General features: G+C 38.3%; 1 protein-coding gene across 1 annotated transcript in view; it reads left to right on the plus strand.

Moving 5' to 3' along the window:
* The window catches only part of ULK4 (unc-51 like kinase 4), a 718,037-nt gene that overhangs the window by 292,622 nt on the left and 406,727 nt on the right, over positions 1-18,688 (plus strand). The window contains exon 30 of the mRNA XM_030812066.1: positions 16,381-16,473. Within this exon, the coding sequence (XP_030667926.1) occupies positions 16,381-16,473 (93 nt within the window). The remainder of the gene's footprint in view (positions 1-16,380; positions 16,474-18,688) is intronic.

Raw genomic sequence — 18,688 nt, forward strand, 5'->3', positions numbered from 1 at the left:
GTAGAGAAGCATTTTTCAGGACCTGAGATGTCTCCTTCACACAGTAGGGATCAGATTTACTCCAACAGGACTTCACAGTTTCGTAATAGCTTTTTTAAAGCTCTGTTAATCTGAAACCACATTTCTGTATATCCGAAGTCTGCCCAGTTTTGGAACAGTTTGTGAAATAAAAAGTGTTAACTCAGTGATCCTGTGTTACTCATTTGAGCTGGAATAAATATTTCCTTTAGTATGAGTCTTTACTTTTTCCAGAGATGAGGAATTAAAGAGGAAAATGTAAATGTAAACCACATGGCAGTTCAATAACAAATAATGTAGATGAGTTCAAGCTTTGATTACACAACTTGAAATGCACTTCAGATAATGGTATGCAATTTATTTGGATGTGATGTGGAATGTTTTCAAACCTTTCAGACTGATTCTGTTGTAGCATATAAGCCTTGAGTCTGCATTTCAGTCTCCAAGCCTTAGTTTTCTCATCTGTAGAACGGGGATAATAGTACCTACCTTAGAAGATAATCCTAAAGATTAAATAGGATGCTTCTTTTGAAACAGTACAGTGTGTGGCAAATAGTACCCTCTTGACAAGTGTTTAGCACCATGACTGTTATTATTAGGCTCATTATTTTATCTCATATTAATCTTTAAAGTGAAGATTGTAATAGGGCAATAATAGTAATGGTACATACTTCATAGAAATGAATTGGCCATTAAAATATATAACGCTTATTGTGCCTTCCTGGCATATATAGTAAAGGCTCAATAGATGTAATGTAAAAAAAATTTTAAATGAAATGTAAGTAACACATTCATTTAACCTCCTTAACTCTGGAAAACTAGAACCTTGGCAAGGAGTTTGATCTTTGAAGATAACTCTGGTAGTTTTAAGTTTAGAAATACTAATAATGGAAAATTCGTCCTCTCCATTGAGTATATAAATATAATAGCTTATGAATTAAGAAGTTACTAGAGTCCATGGGAACTATGTAGCACCCACTTCAATTTGGCAAGTAGACACATTGGTGTTGGTACTTTTTATTTTGTTAAAGTTTTAGCCTTCCTTTGACCTTAAACAATACTTTTGATACAGCCAAGGTGACAGCCTTTTCATGCACATGTGTGGTAGGCTCCCCAGTTCGCACAGGGAAGTATTGTATTAGTCAAGACTTTATTTGCAAACAATAATACCCAATTCAAATTAACTTATAAAATAATTTATTTGCTCACATGACTGAGAAGTCAAAGACTTGTGGATACAGCTGGATTTAGGGGCTTGATTTCTGTCTGTGATACTCCGTGTATGTCTTTCTTGCCATCTCTTTACTCTGCCTACATCTACTCTGCTTTGTTCTCAGATAGGCTCCTATTCTCATCCACTTGGTAATTAAATGGTTCCTGGCAGAGAGGGTAATCCTAGAAAAAGGGTGGATGTCTTTTCTAATACTTCTGGAAAAATTCTCAGAAAGAACAATAATTTAATCTTGTTAAGTACCATGTAATACCCACATTCCAGGTGCTTATCAGAACTGCTGTGTAATATGAACAAAGGCTCAGTTGTAAGAATAAATATCTATATGATGGCTCTCCAGAGAAACAGAGCCAGTAGGAGCTCTGTGTGTGTGTGTGTGTGTGTGTGTGTGTGTGTGTATGAAATAAAGATTTAAGAAATCGGCTCACGTGATTATAGAGGTTGAGAAGTCCCAAGATCTGCACTTGACAAGCTGGAGATCCAGGAGAGCCTGTGATGGTTTAGTTGCTGTCTAAAAGCTGGCGGGCTTGAGACTGAAGAAGAGACAGTGTTTCTGTTCCAGTTCAAAGGCAAAGACCTGTGCCCCAGTTCAAGGCAGTCAGGCAGGAGGAGTTTCCTCTTAATCAGCCTTTTCACTGTATTCAGGTCTTTGATTGGATGAGATTCACCCATGTTAGGGAGGGCCATTTGCTTCCCTCTGTGTACCGATTCAGATGTTAATCTCATCCAGGAACACCATCACAGCCATACCGAGAAAAATGTTTGACCAAATGCCTGGGTACCCTACTTATTGAGTAACTTGACAAATAAAGTTAACGATCACAACATCTATCATAATACCATGAATGAACTGCGTACTACTTAAATTGATGAATTAATATCAAAGAATCATTATTCTTTCTCATGTGCAAGCTTTACTTTCTAAACAATGAACTTTAGGGGCCGGGCATGGTGGCTCTCACCTGTAATCCCAGCATTTTGGGAGGCCGAGCTGTGCGGATCACGAGGTCAGGAGATTGAGACCATCCTGGCTAACACGGTGAAACCCAGTCTCTACTAAAGATACAAAAAATTAGCTGGGCGTGGTGGCAGGTGCCTGTAGTCCCAGCTACTCGGGTGGCTGAGGCAGCAGAATGGCATGAACCCGGGAGGCAGAGCTTGCAGTGAGCCAAGATTGCGCCACTGCATTCCAGCCTGGGTGACAGAGCAAGACTCCATCTCAAAAAAAGAATGAACTTTAAAGTATTTGTTTAGTGCCTATCACAGGTGGTGGATTATAATACCATTTATAAAGAGATAGTATTTGAGTTAGATTTTGAAACCTGGGTATGACTGGATAGAAACAAATGGGGCTGCTGGGCACACCAGCTTGCACCTGTAATCCCAGCAGTTTGGGAGGCCAAGGTGGGTGGATCACATGAGACCAGGAGTTTGAGACTAGCCTGGGCAACATGGCGAAACCCCATCTCTAGAAAAAAAAAAACACAAAAATTATCCAGGTGTGGTGGTGCATACCTGTAGTCCCAGCTACTCAGTAGGGTGAGGTGGGAGAATCACCTGAGCCCAGGGGTGTCGAGGATATGGTGACTGTGATTCTACCACTCCAGCCTGGGCAATAGATTGAGACCCTGTCTCAAAAAAAAAAAAAAAAAAAATGGTGGGGGGTGGGGGCAGGCACCCCAGGCAAGAAGGGGATAAGCAAAGCTATGGAAGAGGCAGCATACTGGGCAGGAAGCAGGCTAGCTTGTTTCCAGCAGAAACCTGCATGTTGAGAGTCAGGTGAAATAAGCTGGAGAGACAATATTTTCTCTCTTCATCAGCTCATTTACTTACCTGATACTAAATGTATCTTATTTCACAGGCATGTTTCTAGTTGTTGGAAATACTAATGACCAAGATAGGGATAGCCTCTGACTTTTTACAGAGCTTACTCTGTGACAGTTCCAAGAATTTCAGAAGTTTTTTTTTTTTAACTGAAGAAGTTTGTAAGTCATGTATGTAAAAATGTTTACTGAAATACTAAGTTTATACTGAAGCCACCTTTATTAAACACTGGGTCTATATAATGTTAGTAAATCTGGAGGGAGCATGTGTTCTTTCTGAAACTGCGCTTTGCTTTTGAGTTTTACAATTCATACTTTCTAAAGCTCAGGGTTTCTCAACACCCTGTGCTCTTAGGACAGTTTTCCCATGACCTACCCATTTACATCTTTCTGGGCTCTAGTGCTCCTTCCATCACAATTTTAGAAATACTGTTTAATTAAGGACATTTTCACTAAGGTCAAGAAAAGAAAAGGATACTTACCATCAAAACTTTTATATAACTTTAGATTCTAAGTATTAATATAATACAAGACAATTAAACTGTAAACTGTCTGGTTAGTTTTCTGTTGATACATAAATTACCACGAACTTGGTGGCTTAAATCAATGCCCATTTGTTAGGTCATAGCTCCATAGGTCAGAAGTCTGCCACAGTGTCTCTGGTTTCTCTGCTCAGGTTCTCGCATAGCTGAAATCAAGGCATCCCCTGGGCTGAGTCCTTGTCTAGAGGCTCTGGAGAGAAATCTGCTTCCAGGCTCATTTAGGTTGTTGACAGAATTCAGTTTCTTGTGTTTGTATTAGTTTCTTAGTGCTCCTATAATGAATTATATAAACCAACTATCTTAAAACAGTAGGAATTCATTCTTTAACAATTCAGGAAGCCAGAAGTCTGAAATCAAGGCATTGGTGGTGTTGGTTCCTTCAGGTGGCCCTGAGGGAGAATCCATTCTGTGCCTCTGATGTCTAAAAGTGATATTTGGTTTGTGGTGGTATCACTCCAGTTTGTGCTTCTGCTTGCATATGGCTTTCTCCCTTGTATCTCTGTCTCAGTTTTTCCTCTGCCTTTCTCTTATGGGTATACCATCACTGGGTTTAGATTTAGGGCCCATCCTAAATCCAGGATGATCTTTTTTTTTTTGTTGTTTGTTTTGTTTTGAGATGGAGTCTCCCTCTGTCACCTAGGCTGGAGTGCAGTGGTGCAATCCTGGCTCACTGCAACCTCCATGTCCCCGGTTCAAGAGATTCTCCTGCCTCAGCCTCCTGAGTAGCTGGGACTACAGGCATGTACCACCACACCCAGCTAATTTTTGTATTTTTAGTAGAGACGGAGTTTCACTATGTTGGCCAGGCTGTTCTCCAACTCCTGACCTCAGGTGATCTGCCCGCCTCTGCCTTCCAAAGTGCTGGGATTATAGGTGTGAACCACCACACCCAGCCTAACCCAGGATGATCTCATCTTGGGTTTCTTAACTACATTTTCAGAAACACTTTCTCTTTCTTTTCTTTTTTTGAGACGGAGTCTTGCTTTGTCGCCGGGCTGGAGTGCAGTAGAGCGATCTCGGCTCATTGCAACCTCCATTTCCCAGGTTCAGGCGATTCTCCTGCCTCAGCCTCCTGAGTGGCTGGGACTACAGGCGTGTGCCATCATGCCCAGCTAATTTTTGTGTTTTTAGTAGATATGGGGTTTCACCATGTTGGCCAGGATGGTCTTGATCTCTTGACCTCATGATCGGCCCGCCTCAGCCTCCCAAAGTGCTGAGATTACAGGCGTGAGCCACCGTGCCCGGCCGCCAGAAACCCTTTTTCTAAATAAGGTCACATTGATGTGTTTTGGGTGTTATGACTTGGACATACCTTTTTGGGGGGCAATTACTCAACCCATGGTGCATTTGTAGGATTACAGTACCCAAATCTGTGCTGTCTTATGTGCCTTAAGGTACCTGCATTTCTTCTTACAGAATCCCTCCATCTTCAAGCTGGAAATGATATGTCAAATTCTTGTTATGCTTTGACTCTCTCTGACTTCATATTTTGCCACCAGCTTGAGGAAACTCTGTACTTACTAAGTTGGTGATACTGGCCATGGTAATCTTTATCTTGTGGTTCTTGTTTGGATTCAAATCTTGACCTTGCCTTTAACTCGGTGTGTATGCACTCACTTCCTCCTTTCAGTTTTCCTCCGTTCTTCAAGGTAGTTGGAATGCCAGTGTCATAACTGAGTTATCTGTGTGATTAATGAGCAGAGATTTTCTTCTCTTCTGGGAGGAAAGATACCACATATACTCAGAAAATTACCGTGATTTTTATTCAGCTGAGAGACAAGATTTAATTTTAAAGGTTTATGCAGAAGAGAAGAGGCAGTGTTTAATAGAACTTAAGCCCAAATTGACCTTATTAATTAAAATCAGCACCTCTCAGAAGTTTAATATCAAAGTCATTATCAATGAAATCTTAGTACTAAAAGTAGTCTTATGCTATTTGGACATTTTTTTTCTGAGACTTGTTACGTAAGGTGAGGACATTTCTCTTTTAGTATTTATCTGTAAATAGGACTAGATTTTTCACTCAGGAAACACCGTTGTTTATTATTAGGGAGGTGGAAATTTTAATACTCTTATGAATGTAGATCTAATTTGTATTAGTACTACATCACGTGATTGTGCATATGCAGTTCAAGACCCAGTCTTCCTCACTGCCTCTTGTTTTTCTTTTTTAAATTAATTCATTCCATAAATATATATTAAGTGACTTCCATGTGCTAGGCACTGGGGATGCAATGGTTAACACGATTAAATTCCCACCCCTCAGTGAGCTTACATTCCTGTGGGCAAGACAAAGCAATAAAGAAATAAATATGTGGGATGACTTCAGCTAATTGTGAGTACTATAAGGAAAAATATGAAACATTGTAAGGGGAGAGTGTGTTTTGGTAAGGGGAATGAGGGAAGGGCTGGCTGTTTTAGATAGCATAGTCAGAGAAGGCTTAAGTGATTTTGCAAGCTGTGGGAAAAATATGCTGTGCTATTTGCCTTCGGTAGACTGGAACCATTTTGCCAACATATATTTTAGTTTTATATGTATATTTTTTAGCTTTGAATGTTTGTATTGAAAAGAGATCTTGCTGATATAAATGTGCTTACAGTATTTTTATGACAGTATGGCATTAAACATTTCTCTCCCGGGGAAAATGAGTACACCCCTTCTTTTTTGTAATTCTCTTGTGACCTGTAAAATCATCAGGGCCATAATAACTTCATAAATTATTAAGGCTTTGTTTTTTAGAATCTGAGAAAGGAATATTTCATTACAAATTAGAATGGCATTTCCTTTTAGGAATTGAAATTTATAGGTGGATTCTATTAGTGGCAACACACTGTAGGGTTGTGTAGTTGCCTTAGGAATAATGTCCAGCAAAAGTCGTGAGTTTGACTACCTGATTTCTCTATCTGTGGCTCAAAGGACACCGGGATAGTTCTGTATTGCTTGTTTGTCTCTCTTAGCTATAAGCATTCTATGTTAAAATAGGTATGAACTTGACCATCTTTGGTAAGAATCATAATAGAAAGGAGTATTTCATTTTTGTTCTTAGATAATTTTTTTAATTAAAAAAAAGTTTTGGCTGGGTATCGTGGCTCACACATGTAATCCCAGCACTTTGATAGGCTGAGGCAGGCAGATTGCTTGAGGCCAGGAGTTCGAGACCAGCCTGGGGAACACAGTGAGACTCTGTCTCTACAAAAAATTAGAAAAAATTAGCTGGGCATGGTGGTGTGTGCCTATAGTCCTAGCTACTTGGGAGGCTGAGGTAGGAGGATTGCTTAAGCCCAGGAAAGTCAAGACTGCAGTGAACTGTGATTGTGCCACTGTACTCCAGCCTCGGTGACGGAATGAGACCCTGTCTCAAAAAATAAAAATTTTGGATATATGATATTTGTACATACTTATGGGCATATGTGAAATTTTGTTACATGCACGTAATGTGTAATCATTAAGTCAGAGTATTTGGAGTATCTTATTACCCAAGCATTTAGCATTTCTATGTGTTGGTATATTTCAAGTCCTCTCTTTTAGCTATTTTAAAAGTAGAATACATTGTTATTAACTACAGTCACTCTGCTTCTCTATCAAAGAGTAGAACTATTCCTTCTAGTTAACTGTATGTTTGTACCCATTAACCAACTTTTCTTCATTCTCCACTCTACCTATTCATCCTCCCTAGTGTCTGGAATGTATCATTCCACCCTCTAACTCTGTGAGAGAAACTTTTTTGGCTCCCACATATAAGAGAATGTGGTATTTGTCTGTCTCTGCCAGGCTTATTTCACTTAATATAATGACCTCCATTTCCATCCATATTGCTGCAAATGACATGATTTCATTGTTTTTTTGTGGTTGAATAGCATTCCATTGGGTACGTATACCACATTCATTGATGGACACTAGGTTGATTCCTGATCTTTGCTATTGTGAATAGTGCTGCAAGAAACATAGGAGTGCATGTGTTTCTTTGATATATTGATTTCTTTTCCTTTGGATATATACCTAGCAGTGGGATTGCTGGATTGTGTGGTAGTTCTATTTTAAGTTTTTTGAGAAGTCTCCATACTGTTTTTCATAATGGCTATATTACATTCTCACAACAATGCATAAGGATTCCCTTTTCTCAGCATCCTTGCCAACATCTCTTATTTTTCATCTTTTTCATAATAGCCATTTTAATCAGTATAAGATGATATCTCATTGTGGTTTTGAGTTGTGTTTCCCTGATGAAGTGATGTTGAGCATTTTTTCATGTACCCGTTGGCCATTTATATGTCTTCTTTTGAGAAATGTTTATGTCCTCTGCCCACTTTTAAATGGGATTATTATTATTATTATTATCGTTGGTTTTTTATTGCTGAGTTGAATTCCTTATATATTCTGGATATTAGTTCCCCTCTTGGTTGTGTAGTTTGCAAATATTTTCTCTCAGTAAACAGAATGTCTCTTCACCCTGCTGACTTTATTGTGCTGCGTAGAAGCTTTTAAGTTTAATATAGTCCCATTTGTCTATTTTTGTTTTTGTTGCCTGTGCTTTTGATGTCTTAGCTATAAAATCTCTCCCTAGACCAGTGTCCTGAAGAGTTTTCTCTGTGTTTTCTTTTAGTGGTTTTAGTTTCAGGTCTTATGTCTTTATTGTGATTATATATGATGAGAGACAGGTCCAGTTTCATTCTTCTGGATATGGTTTTCCAGTTTTCTCAGCACCATTTATTGAAGAGAGTGTCCTTTCTTCTGTGTGTGTTGTTGATGGCTTCATTGAAGATTAATTGGCTACAGATGTGTTGATTTATTTCTTAGTTCTCTCTTCTGTTCCATTGATCTGTGTGTCTATTTTTATACCAAATACCATGCTGTTTTGGTTACTATAACCTTGTAATATATTTTGAAGTCAGGTAGTGTGATGCTTCTAGATTTGTTCTTTTTGCTCAGGATTGCTTTGGCTATTCTGGCCTTTTTTGTTGTTGTCATTGCATATGAATTTTTAGATTATTTTTCTATTTCTGTAAAAAATGACCTTGGTATTTTCATAGAGATTTCATTGTATCTGTAGATTGCTTTGGACAGTATGGTTATTTTAATGATATTAATTCTTCTGATCTGTGAGCATGGGATATTTTTCACCTTTGATAAATCTTTTGTAGATAAAATTTAACATCAGATATTTTTGCATCAAAAGTATCATCATATTCTACCCTTTTTCTTTTACTTAATCATTGTATAATGTTTTGAGTCTGTGCCTAAATTGGCACATTTAGGTACAGTGATCTCCCTCTTTGGGTTACAAACTACCGAAATGTAAACTGGGATAGTTTGGGAGTTAACGGTAGGTAATGGAGCGTAAAGATAAATATTGTTTGCTCCCTCTCAATCAGGATAATTCTACCACTTCAGTTCTTTGCATATGTTTTGTAAACCTTGAGTGTTATTGAAGTCATTTCTTTTATCTATTTTAGGCTTTCATAATGAAAATTTGCTGTTGATCTAATTGAAGAGACAACCCAGAAGAGAGTAGAGCTTACTATGTGCAATTATATTTAACACTTATTTTGAAGTACCTACATTTCTTTTTTTTTTTTTTTTTCTGAGACGGAGTCTTGCTCTGTCACCCAGGCTGGAGTGCAGTGGCGCAGTCTCGGCTCACTGCAAGCTCCGCCTCCCAGGTTCACGCCATTCTCCTGCCTCAGCCTCTCCGAGTAGCTGGGACTACAGGCACCCACCACCACACCAGGCTAATTTTTTGTATTTTTAGTAGAGACGGGGTTTCACTGTGGTCTCGATCTCCTGACCTCGTGATCCGCCCGCCTCAGCCTCCCAAAGTGCTGGGATTACAAGCGTGAGCCACCGTGCCCGGCCTTGAAGTATAAACATTTCTTTTACTTAAAAAAGTGTGTGTATGTACGTATACGTATATGTGTATGTATATACATACCTATATATGAGTATATATGTAGGTTTTCCCACCCAACTGTCCGTTTCACTATTCATTTACGTAGCCATTTGACTATTGATGTACTTTTATCTATGTATCCGTGCAAAACACCAGAGAATCACACAGAGCTCAATCACATAAAAATCACAAGACTGAGAAGTCTTGAAGTTAACCATTGTTTGATTTATACCCAATTTCATTTTATAAAGTTTTGGAGTTGAATAAAGATGTCACCTAGTTCACATTTTGAAAGAGACTGTGCAGAAAATACCAGAAAGAATCAGCCATCTACCCCTTTCTTATAGCAGTCTAGAGGAATGTCTTTAACCTTCTCAAAAGTTAGATTTTACCTCAGTGTCCTTGCTGTTTGGCAGCCTGCTCTTTACCTAAACCCAGAATATCTCTTTTCACACATCTCTGTAAACTCTTCAAGCCTCAGATCCATGTTGCATTCTATTAGATTTGCATTTTAACACATTACCTTCCTCAAATCCTTCCCTTGCTTAGAAACATTTTAACCTTAAGATTGTAGAACACATTAACAGTATTTACCCAACTATTCAAAACTCTCAGCATTTTGCTTCTTGCCTGCCATTTTAAGTTAATATCTTCCTGCTCCATTCTATGGTTTCTTCATTCCCGGTGAGATTTACTTAGTACTTTATGAAATTCTCTGTTTGGAACCTGTCTGTCCCCACGGTTCCTCGACATTGTATTGTTATTATCTATGTCATTATCTATGTCTGTGACTATATCTACATTTATATAAAACTGTATTACTGGCTGTCTTATTATATTATCTATACCTACATTTACAGATGTACTAAAAATCATTTAAACAATTTCCAGTCACTGAATATCTAGGAGTTCCCCAGTATTTTACATTATATATAATGCTACAAAGACCAATTTTTATGGCTACATCCTTGGACACATCCTTATTTCCTTTTGTAGAATCTCTAGGGATAGAATTTCTGTGTTAAAATTCATATACATTTTGGCCAGGCACAGTGGCTCACTCCTGTAGTCCCAGCACGTTGGGAGGCCAAGGCGGGAGGATCCCTAGAGCCTAGGAGTTTGAGACCAGCCTGGGCAACATAGTGAGACCTTGTCTCTGCAAGAAATAAAACAATTAGGTTGCATGAGCCTGTGGTCTCAGCTACTTTGGGGTGGAAGTGGGGAGGGACCTGGGCTGAGGTTGGGGGATCCTTTGAGCCTGGGAGGTTGAGGCTGCGGTGAGCCATGATCTTGCCATTGCACTCCAGCCTGAGCAACAAAGGGAGACCCTGTCTCTCACCCCGACCCTCAAAATTATATGCATTTTAAAGGTATTTAATACATTCTGCCAATTTTTTTTAAACAGGATGAACAGTTTATATTACCAGCTTCCCTTTATGAAACTGCCCATTTTATTGTACACTTGTTAGCTCTAATTTGCATTCCTCCAGATGTTGATGAAGTAGACCATTTCTTCCCCGTGCTTCTTGGCCATTTATTTCCTTCTTTGTGAATTTTGTCCATTTTTCTGTGGTTTGTTTATTGATTTGCAGTAGCTCTTTATATAGTAAGAATATTAACTTTTTTGTTTTACCCACATTCTGCAAGTTATCTTTTCCTCATTTGGTTTGTTTATGGTGGTTTTGCCATTGAGAAATATTTAACTTAAAAACTTTAAGGTTATAAGTGTTTTTCTCATTCATTTTACATTTGTTATGCTACAGAGGCCTTCTTACCCAACAGTTTACTCATTTTTAGTATTCTAATAAAGTAAAAATTTTTTCCTTAAAATTTTAGTTTATTAGAGATACATTTTCTTGAGATATGGTCTAACCAGTCTAACTCCCTTTCTAAATTTACTCTTTCCTGTGCAGTGCTAGGTGTTACCTTTCTTTTGATTTATAGTCAGGTGCCACGTGGGAGTACCTTCTGAGAAATGCATCATTAGGCAGTTTTATCATTGTGCAAACATCATAGAGTTTACCTTATACAAACCTAGGTGGCACAGCTTACTACACACCTAGGCTGTATGGTATAGCCTGTTGCTCCCAGGCTGCAAACCTATGCAGCATGTTACTGCACTGAATACTGCAGGCAACTGTAGCACAATGGTAAGAATTTATGTATCCAAACACAGAAAAGGTACAGAAAAAAATTTTTATATGACCACTATTGTATATGCCATCTGCTGTTGACCAAAAATGTCATTATGTGGCACATGACTGTATACGTGTATTCTTTATATGTAATAATTATTGTGGTTTTATAATGTAGTCTAGCCTTTCATTTAGCAGAATCTTCCTCATTGTAGGAAGATTCCTCAAACCCTAAAGTCTGTTGAATATTCTGGAATCACTCCTTCAAATTCTCAGAGCACACTCTATTGAGATGAAAATTTGAGTCTCTGACTTAATCCCTGCAGAATGGACTTCTTTATTTTACAGTTCCTTCTCCCTCCCCTCAACAAAATTGGAGACAGTTTCCTCCACTTGACCAATTGTTTGGTCACATCCCTCAGGATATTTTCTCATGATTATCCAGAGTTATTTAGATAGCCAGTTTCAGTTTTCTCCCAGCTGACCTAACTGGGCACTATCTATACCAGGCACTTGACAAGATAGGGATTTATTAATTATAGGATTGGTAATGAAGAATTAAGAGTTGGGGACTATCTCTTCAACTGCTTGCCTTAGGTCCCGAATATGTGGTTTTTTAAAGGGATTTTCTCTTCTTTGGAATGGATCTGAATTTAGTATGAATGGTCTTTCCTGCCTGGATATCTGCTGCTTTGGCCGCTAGCAAAGACATCTTGGTTAGAGAAGATTCTAGAGGAAGAAGTGTGAGGTTCAGGGACACTGTCTGGACAGGGCACTGTTACGTCAACAGTGATCTTAGTCTCTGTCCAGCCTCAGGGCACTAGGAGTGCTCCTCTCCAGCCCCTAGTCCATCAAAATGGGCCAGGTCTTCACTGGTCAGTCTTCTCTGGGGCCATTTCAAGAGTCAGGGCTCATCACTGTGTATTTTTTTCTGCTAAGTTGCATTCAAAGGAGTGCAGGACTCAATTACTAGCTGCTCTTTCAAAGACGAGCTTAATAAATCACAGCCTACTTTTGGCTAGATCTTGCTGACTATTATAAGCCTATCAATTGATTAAACTAAAATATATTCAATATCTGTATTCTAAACATGCCCATTATGAATTTTGCCCTTCATTTTTTTCCAACAGGAGGAAAGCAGAACAATTTTCTTTGGGAAAATTCTTATGCACAAGCTAGTACAAGCTTTATTCTTCCCTCCTGTTTCGAGGTTAGATAACTTCAAACAACCTCAAAACACTTTGATTTCAGTCAGTAATGTTTCAGCAGTGTTTTTGTGTGTGTATGTGTGTGTGTGTTTCTTTTGTTTTTTAGAGACAGGGTCTTGCTCTGTCACCTAGGCTGAAGTGTACTGGTGCCATCGTAGCTCACTGCAGCCTTAAATGCCTGGGCTCAAGCAATCCTCCCACCTTAGCCCTGAGTAGCTAGTACTATAGGTTTGTGCCCTTGCACCCAATTATTTAAAAAGAAATTTTTTTCTTTTTTTATACACAGTGTCTCATGACGTTGTCCAGGCTGGTCTCCACCTCCTGGCCTCATGTAATTCTCCCACTTTGGCCTCCCAAAGTGCTGGGATTATAGGTGTGAGCCACCATCCCTGGCCAATGTTTTCTTTTTAAATTTAGATTTTATATATTTCAAGTCTATTTTAAGATATAATTTCCAGCCCTATTGAGAATGTTTTTTTCTGTTATATTTCTAAGTAGTAGTTGTCCATATTTCCTCTTGTGATTTCCACACAAGCACGTGAATAAGACAATCACTTGGGAAGCTTTATAAAAATTCACAGGCTTGTGGGTTCTTCCTTCTGTGATTCAAGTACGTCTTGGAGTGGGAACAAGGAGAGCTGGTTATCCAGGGTACATGAAGGACTCATCAGAGGTTTCTCACCATCACTTCAATTTGATTCTGTCTGGCCAATTTCCAAATGCTGGTAAGCAGTGGAAGAGGATTCTTATTTTATTTCTGACTTTAATGACAGTTCCTCTCAGTTTCCTTCTTAGGGATGTATGCTATAAAGGGTTAACTCATCATGTGTAGGGTGTTCAGACTTTGCACATTCTAAAGAAACTGGTCCTTGACTGCCACCTGGGAGATAACTTCCTAGCAGTTGGAATATCCTCCCTGGTAAGAGTGCCTTTGAATACATGAGACCTTGAGCCATGCCTGATAATTTATAGTAGTAACATTGTGAGTTATGATGGGGGCCTTGGGCTACAACACATCAGCTTGACCTCTGGAGGAGCTAGAGACTGGGAAATTAAGGTCAATTCCACAAGTGGTCCATGCCTACATGACCAACCTCCAATAAAAACCCTGGACACCAAGGCTCAGGTGAGCTTCTCTGGTTGGTAATAAGTACTTCACCAATGTTGCCACACTTTGCTACTGGGAGGAGTAAACACTGTACAACTCCACTGGGAGATGACAGCTGGAGGCTTGTCCTGGTCTGTCCTTGTCTCTGCCCTGTGTGCCTCTTCTCTTTGCTGATTTTAATCTGCATCCTTTCACTGTAATAAACCATAGTTGGGAGTGTAACAAGTTTTCTGAGTCCTTCTAGCAAATCATTACACTTTGAGAATATTCTTACATACTCTTTACTTAAGATGGCAAGAACCCTTTATTTCATAAGAATTCATAGAGAAAGGAGCTAATGATCTCTCTCTAGTATGCTAAGTTGTGTCTTTTTTTAAACAAAATTTTAAGTAGACATTAAATTTTATCAGACATTTTTATTATCCCTAAAGATGTTTGCTTGGTATTTGTTTTATTTATATGATAAAATATATTAACTCATTTCCTAATGTTGATCTTTTTCACTCTTGAAGTTATGCTTGATTATACTATATGTTTTATGCATGGGCAAATCTTTTAACTACTATAATTTTAAAATTTAAGCAAATTTTCTAAAATATTATATTTCCTGACTTCTTAAACAGAACACTGTATTCCACTTAACATTGTCTTGACTCATTATCCCAGTTTTGAACATTATGGTGTGTAGTGGGCTCTCAGGTCCTATTTGAGTATGAGCAAGTTCTTACTCTGTATTAAATGCTCCACAGACTATTCTTTGCTTGGGGTTCTTGGGATTGCTTTTTTTTGTTTTTCTTATGCTTTCAAGTCCTACTTCTTATCATTCATTGGTTGCCTTCCTGTAATAGTCCTTCTCTTCCCTTTACTTAGCTCCTTTTTAATTGTTGTGGGCTTACAGGCCATATAATTAGGCTTGTTATACAATGATTTCAAAATGAGAGTAAATAAGCTCTGAGGAAGCATGGGGCCCTATTCTCTAGATGAAAAGCATCTGTTTTATATCATAGAGTTTTTTAAATATCCAGTTCGGAATTTTAGAGATATTTTTCTCCCTTTTTAGTTGTTGGCTATTCCAGAGAATTAAATAATAAAATTGGTTAGTTTGTTCATTTATTCATTTGATGCTTGTTTATTGAGCATCTACACAGTGCTGCATACTGGAAAGTAAACCTCAAATAGGTAAGACATAGTACATAAACCAGCCTCTGCCTAGCAAATCACATGGGAAAACAATCTTGGGAGAATTTTATTGTGGAAGTTTTGATGAAAACATTTTGAGTTTTTTTCTCTTTGGTAATAAATTCAATTTAGGTTTTTCAAGTATTAATAATAAGAATGCTGTGCAGAGAAGAGTTAACATAGCAGGCCTGGTACTGCCATCCATAAAATTTTTTGTTTACAAAAATTTTGTAAACAAAATATTGTAATTGGCTAGACATCTAGGAACTTGGCTGTCAGAGTGCACCCAGTTAACACTTAGCTGATAAGGGTAGTTCACTGTGCCTCAACTGTTTGAGCAGACAGTCTGGTTTATGCTGAACACAGCTGCCTTCCTTCTGGGAATCTGTAATTTTGATACATTTTAGATAGAGGTTGCCTACATGACCATTCCCTCATAAAAACTTTGGCCATTGAGTACTCAGTAGACTTCCTTGGGCAGAAACATCACACACACGTGCTGCATTTTCATTGCTGGGGGAAGAGTGTGCTGTGTGTGACCCCTCATGGAAGACAGAGGACATAAGGAAACCAGCACATGACATCCTGGAGTCCCCCGCGTGCATCCTTTCCTATAGTAAAGCCATAGTGGCTTTACTATGTTGCTATGCTACATCTTAGCCATGCTGAGTCCTGTGAATTCTCTAGCAAGTCTCTGAATGTGAGGGTGTTCTTGGAGACCTTCAACGCAAATGCCTAATGTTTATTGATCTCTTACTATATGCCCAGCTCAATACTAGTTGTTTTACATGGATTATCTCACTGAATCTTCCCAACAGCAATATTTTAGGAAGTAAGTGAGTAGCATTATCAGCATTGTAAAGTGAAGTTATTTCAAACTTCATGAGGTTAAAGTAACCTGCGTAGGTCCTATAATTCATACATTTATTTCAGAGTGTATATTTTTCAGATGTTTTTACCTTATTGTATGTTATTTCTATTGTTCAGAGTAGCATTTAAGTGAGGACAACTACCGAGTTGTTTTTCCTTTTGTCTTTCTATATTTGGCTTATTCTCTTATTTCAATAGAGCATATTTGCCAGTAACTTTCTGAGAAGGGGCACATGAGAGGTAAATTACTTAAATCTTTATTAGTGTGTAAAATATCTTTCTGTCTTAAGCTAAATTGATAGTTTGGCTGGATATAGAATTCAAAGTTGGACATAATTTTTCCTACTGAGTATGTTTTAAATGTCTTTACCATTTCAGGTATGAGCACATTCTTGTAGAACCTGACCCAGTGCCAGCATATGCTCTGAAACTGCTAGTCGCGATGACTGAACACAACCCAACTTTCACAAGGTACTGGAAGTTCAAATTTCTTTTTCTTGTGTCTCACCTATAAAATGAATTTTATGTGTTCTGAAAATGTTATTAAAGATGAGTTTCCGAAAGACTAATGTTTGAGTTGTCAAAATCGTCATTTTTTTAAGTTTCATGGATTGTAATATCTGTCATTTATGCTGTTTTGACTCTCGTTCTCATATTTTTAATTCTTATTAGAGTCAGCATACTGTGGAATGCTTGCTGCTTCAAAATGATAACTTTTAAGAGATGAAACAATATATGTACTTTAAAAATTGGTGCCTCATTTTGTACTGAGCAGTTTATTAAATCTCAGTAGTATTTATCGACTATTATTTGCTACCATTTTATTTAGTTGACATACTTTTCTTTTTTTTTTTTTTGAGACGGAGTCTTACTCTGTCACCCAGGCTGGAGTGCAATGGCGTGATCTTGGCTCACTGCAAGCTCCGCCTCCTGGATTCAAGAGATTCTTCTGCCTCAGCCTCCCGAGTAGCTGGGATTACAGGCACCCGCCGCCATGCCCAGCTAATTTTTGTATTTTTAGTAGAGATGGGGTTTCACCATGTTGGCCAGGCTGGTCTCGAACTCCTGACCTCAGGTTATCCGCCCACCTCGGCCTCCCAAAGTGCTGGGATTACAGGCATGAGCCACCCCACCTGGCCGACATACTTTTTTTTTTAAGTGGTAGAGAGCTTTTATCTTTATTGAAGGTACTGAATATGATGATGCCAAATCTCTTTAGAACTAGTTGCTGGGATGTTTTTGTTTTGTAAAGAATAGTTTGTCTGAGAGGTCCACAGAAGGGGAAGAAAGGAGAAAGGAAGAGGTTCTTTTTGCTTTCAAATAAGAAAACTACTTTTCTTGTACAGGTGGTATCTGAGGACCTTTTGGGGTTTGAATAACATCCGTAGGTGCAGTGCATCTCCAGACCTGCCAGTTGGTCTTTAACAAATAACTAAATCTCATAGCCCCAACCATCTTGATTTCCTCTGGTCTGCTGTCCAATCACAGAAAGTATGGCATTATTATGAGCCACTGTGACTGTTGTTACTAGCAAACAAGAAAGGCTGTTTTTGAAAAGTACTCATATCCAAAACACTCATCCCAGTGGGTGTGTCAGGGCACATAGATTTGCCGTGACTGAGTCACAGGTGACAAGTTGCTCTAGGCCTTTGGGTTATACAGTGCTGGGGCTGTAGTAGTTCTCGAGCCTATTACCTTCCCTCACCCATTTCCAAAGGATGCCATGCAAATACTACCCTCTATTCTCTGAGCCATGTTGCAAAAGAATCCAGGGAGCACTAAATTAATACCCTTTTTATCTTTGCCAATTGGAAGCAAAGTGTTTGCTTCAGTGTTTCTATAGCCTTTTTGAGAGCCTGAGCAATGAGCCTTCCAAATTCATCACTCAGAAGGGATTGTTCTCCATTCCTGAAGAAGAAATTTAATTCTAAAGAGTGAATCTGTAGTAGAAGTTGCATAAAAATTCAGATAGTTATTTATTTCCTGGACTTTTGACATCATGTGCTAATACTGTATCCTAATTTTATCCTTTCATTAGATTGAACAGATTGCAATTACTTTTTTAAATGTAACTTTGGCTCATTCACGTGTCATGTTTTCTAGACTCCTTTTCCTTCTTGCCAACTCTATTCAGCTTAATTTCCTCATATTGAAGAGAAAAACCCTAGAGAAGTAGAAACAGTTATTTGGCCTCTATAGAACCTTTTTATCTTAAAAGTGATTAGAGACTAGGTTTAGAAGTCCATTTACTCTAGTTTTTAAAAAAGTTTACAAGCAGAATTTAGTGGAATAGTTTTTGCATTTTATGTTTTGATTGAACAAGTAATATTTGAATATACTGTTTTTGCCTTAAATTCTAACAATGAAATCAAGAGATCTCCTTGGCTTCTCCATCCCCCATACCCTCTGCCTCACTGGTTTCTCCCCTAGGGGTAGTAATTGTTGTTATTTTGGTGTATGTCCTCCTGAATTTTTTCTGGCTACTTAAATTCTGTCTGTCTGTCTATTATCTATCTATCTATCTGTCTATTGTCTGTCTGTCTATCTATCTATCTATCTATCTATCTATCTATCTATCTACCTATCTATGTATATATATGTGTGTATGTATACGAGTATACACACACATATGTGTATATACCTGTGTACATGCGCGCACACACACACACACATAAATACTGAAATA

Source organism: Nomascus leucogenys, chromosome 4 (genome assembly GCF_006542625.1).
Source record: "Nomascus leucogenys isolate Asia chromosome 4, Asia_NLE_v1, whole genome shotgun sequence".
NCBI lineage: Eukaryota > Metazoa > Chordata > Mammalia > Primates > Hylobatidae > Nomascus > Nomascus leucogenys.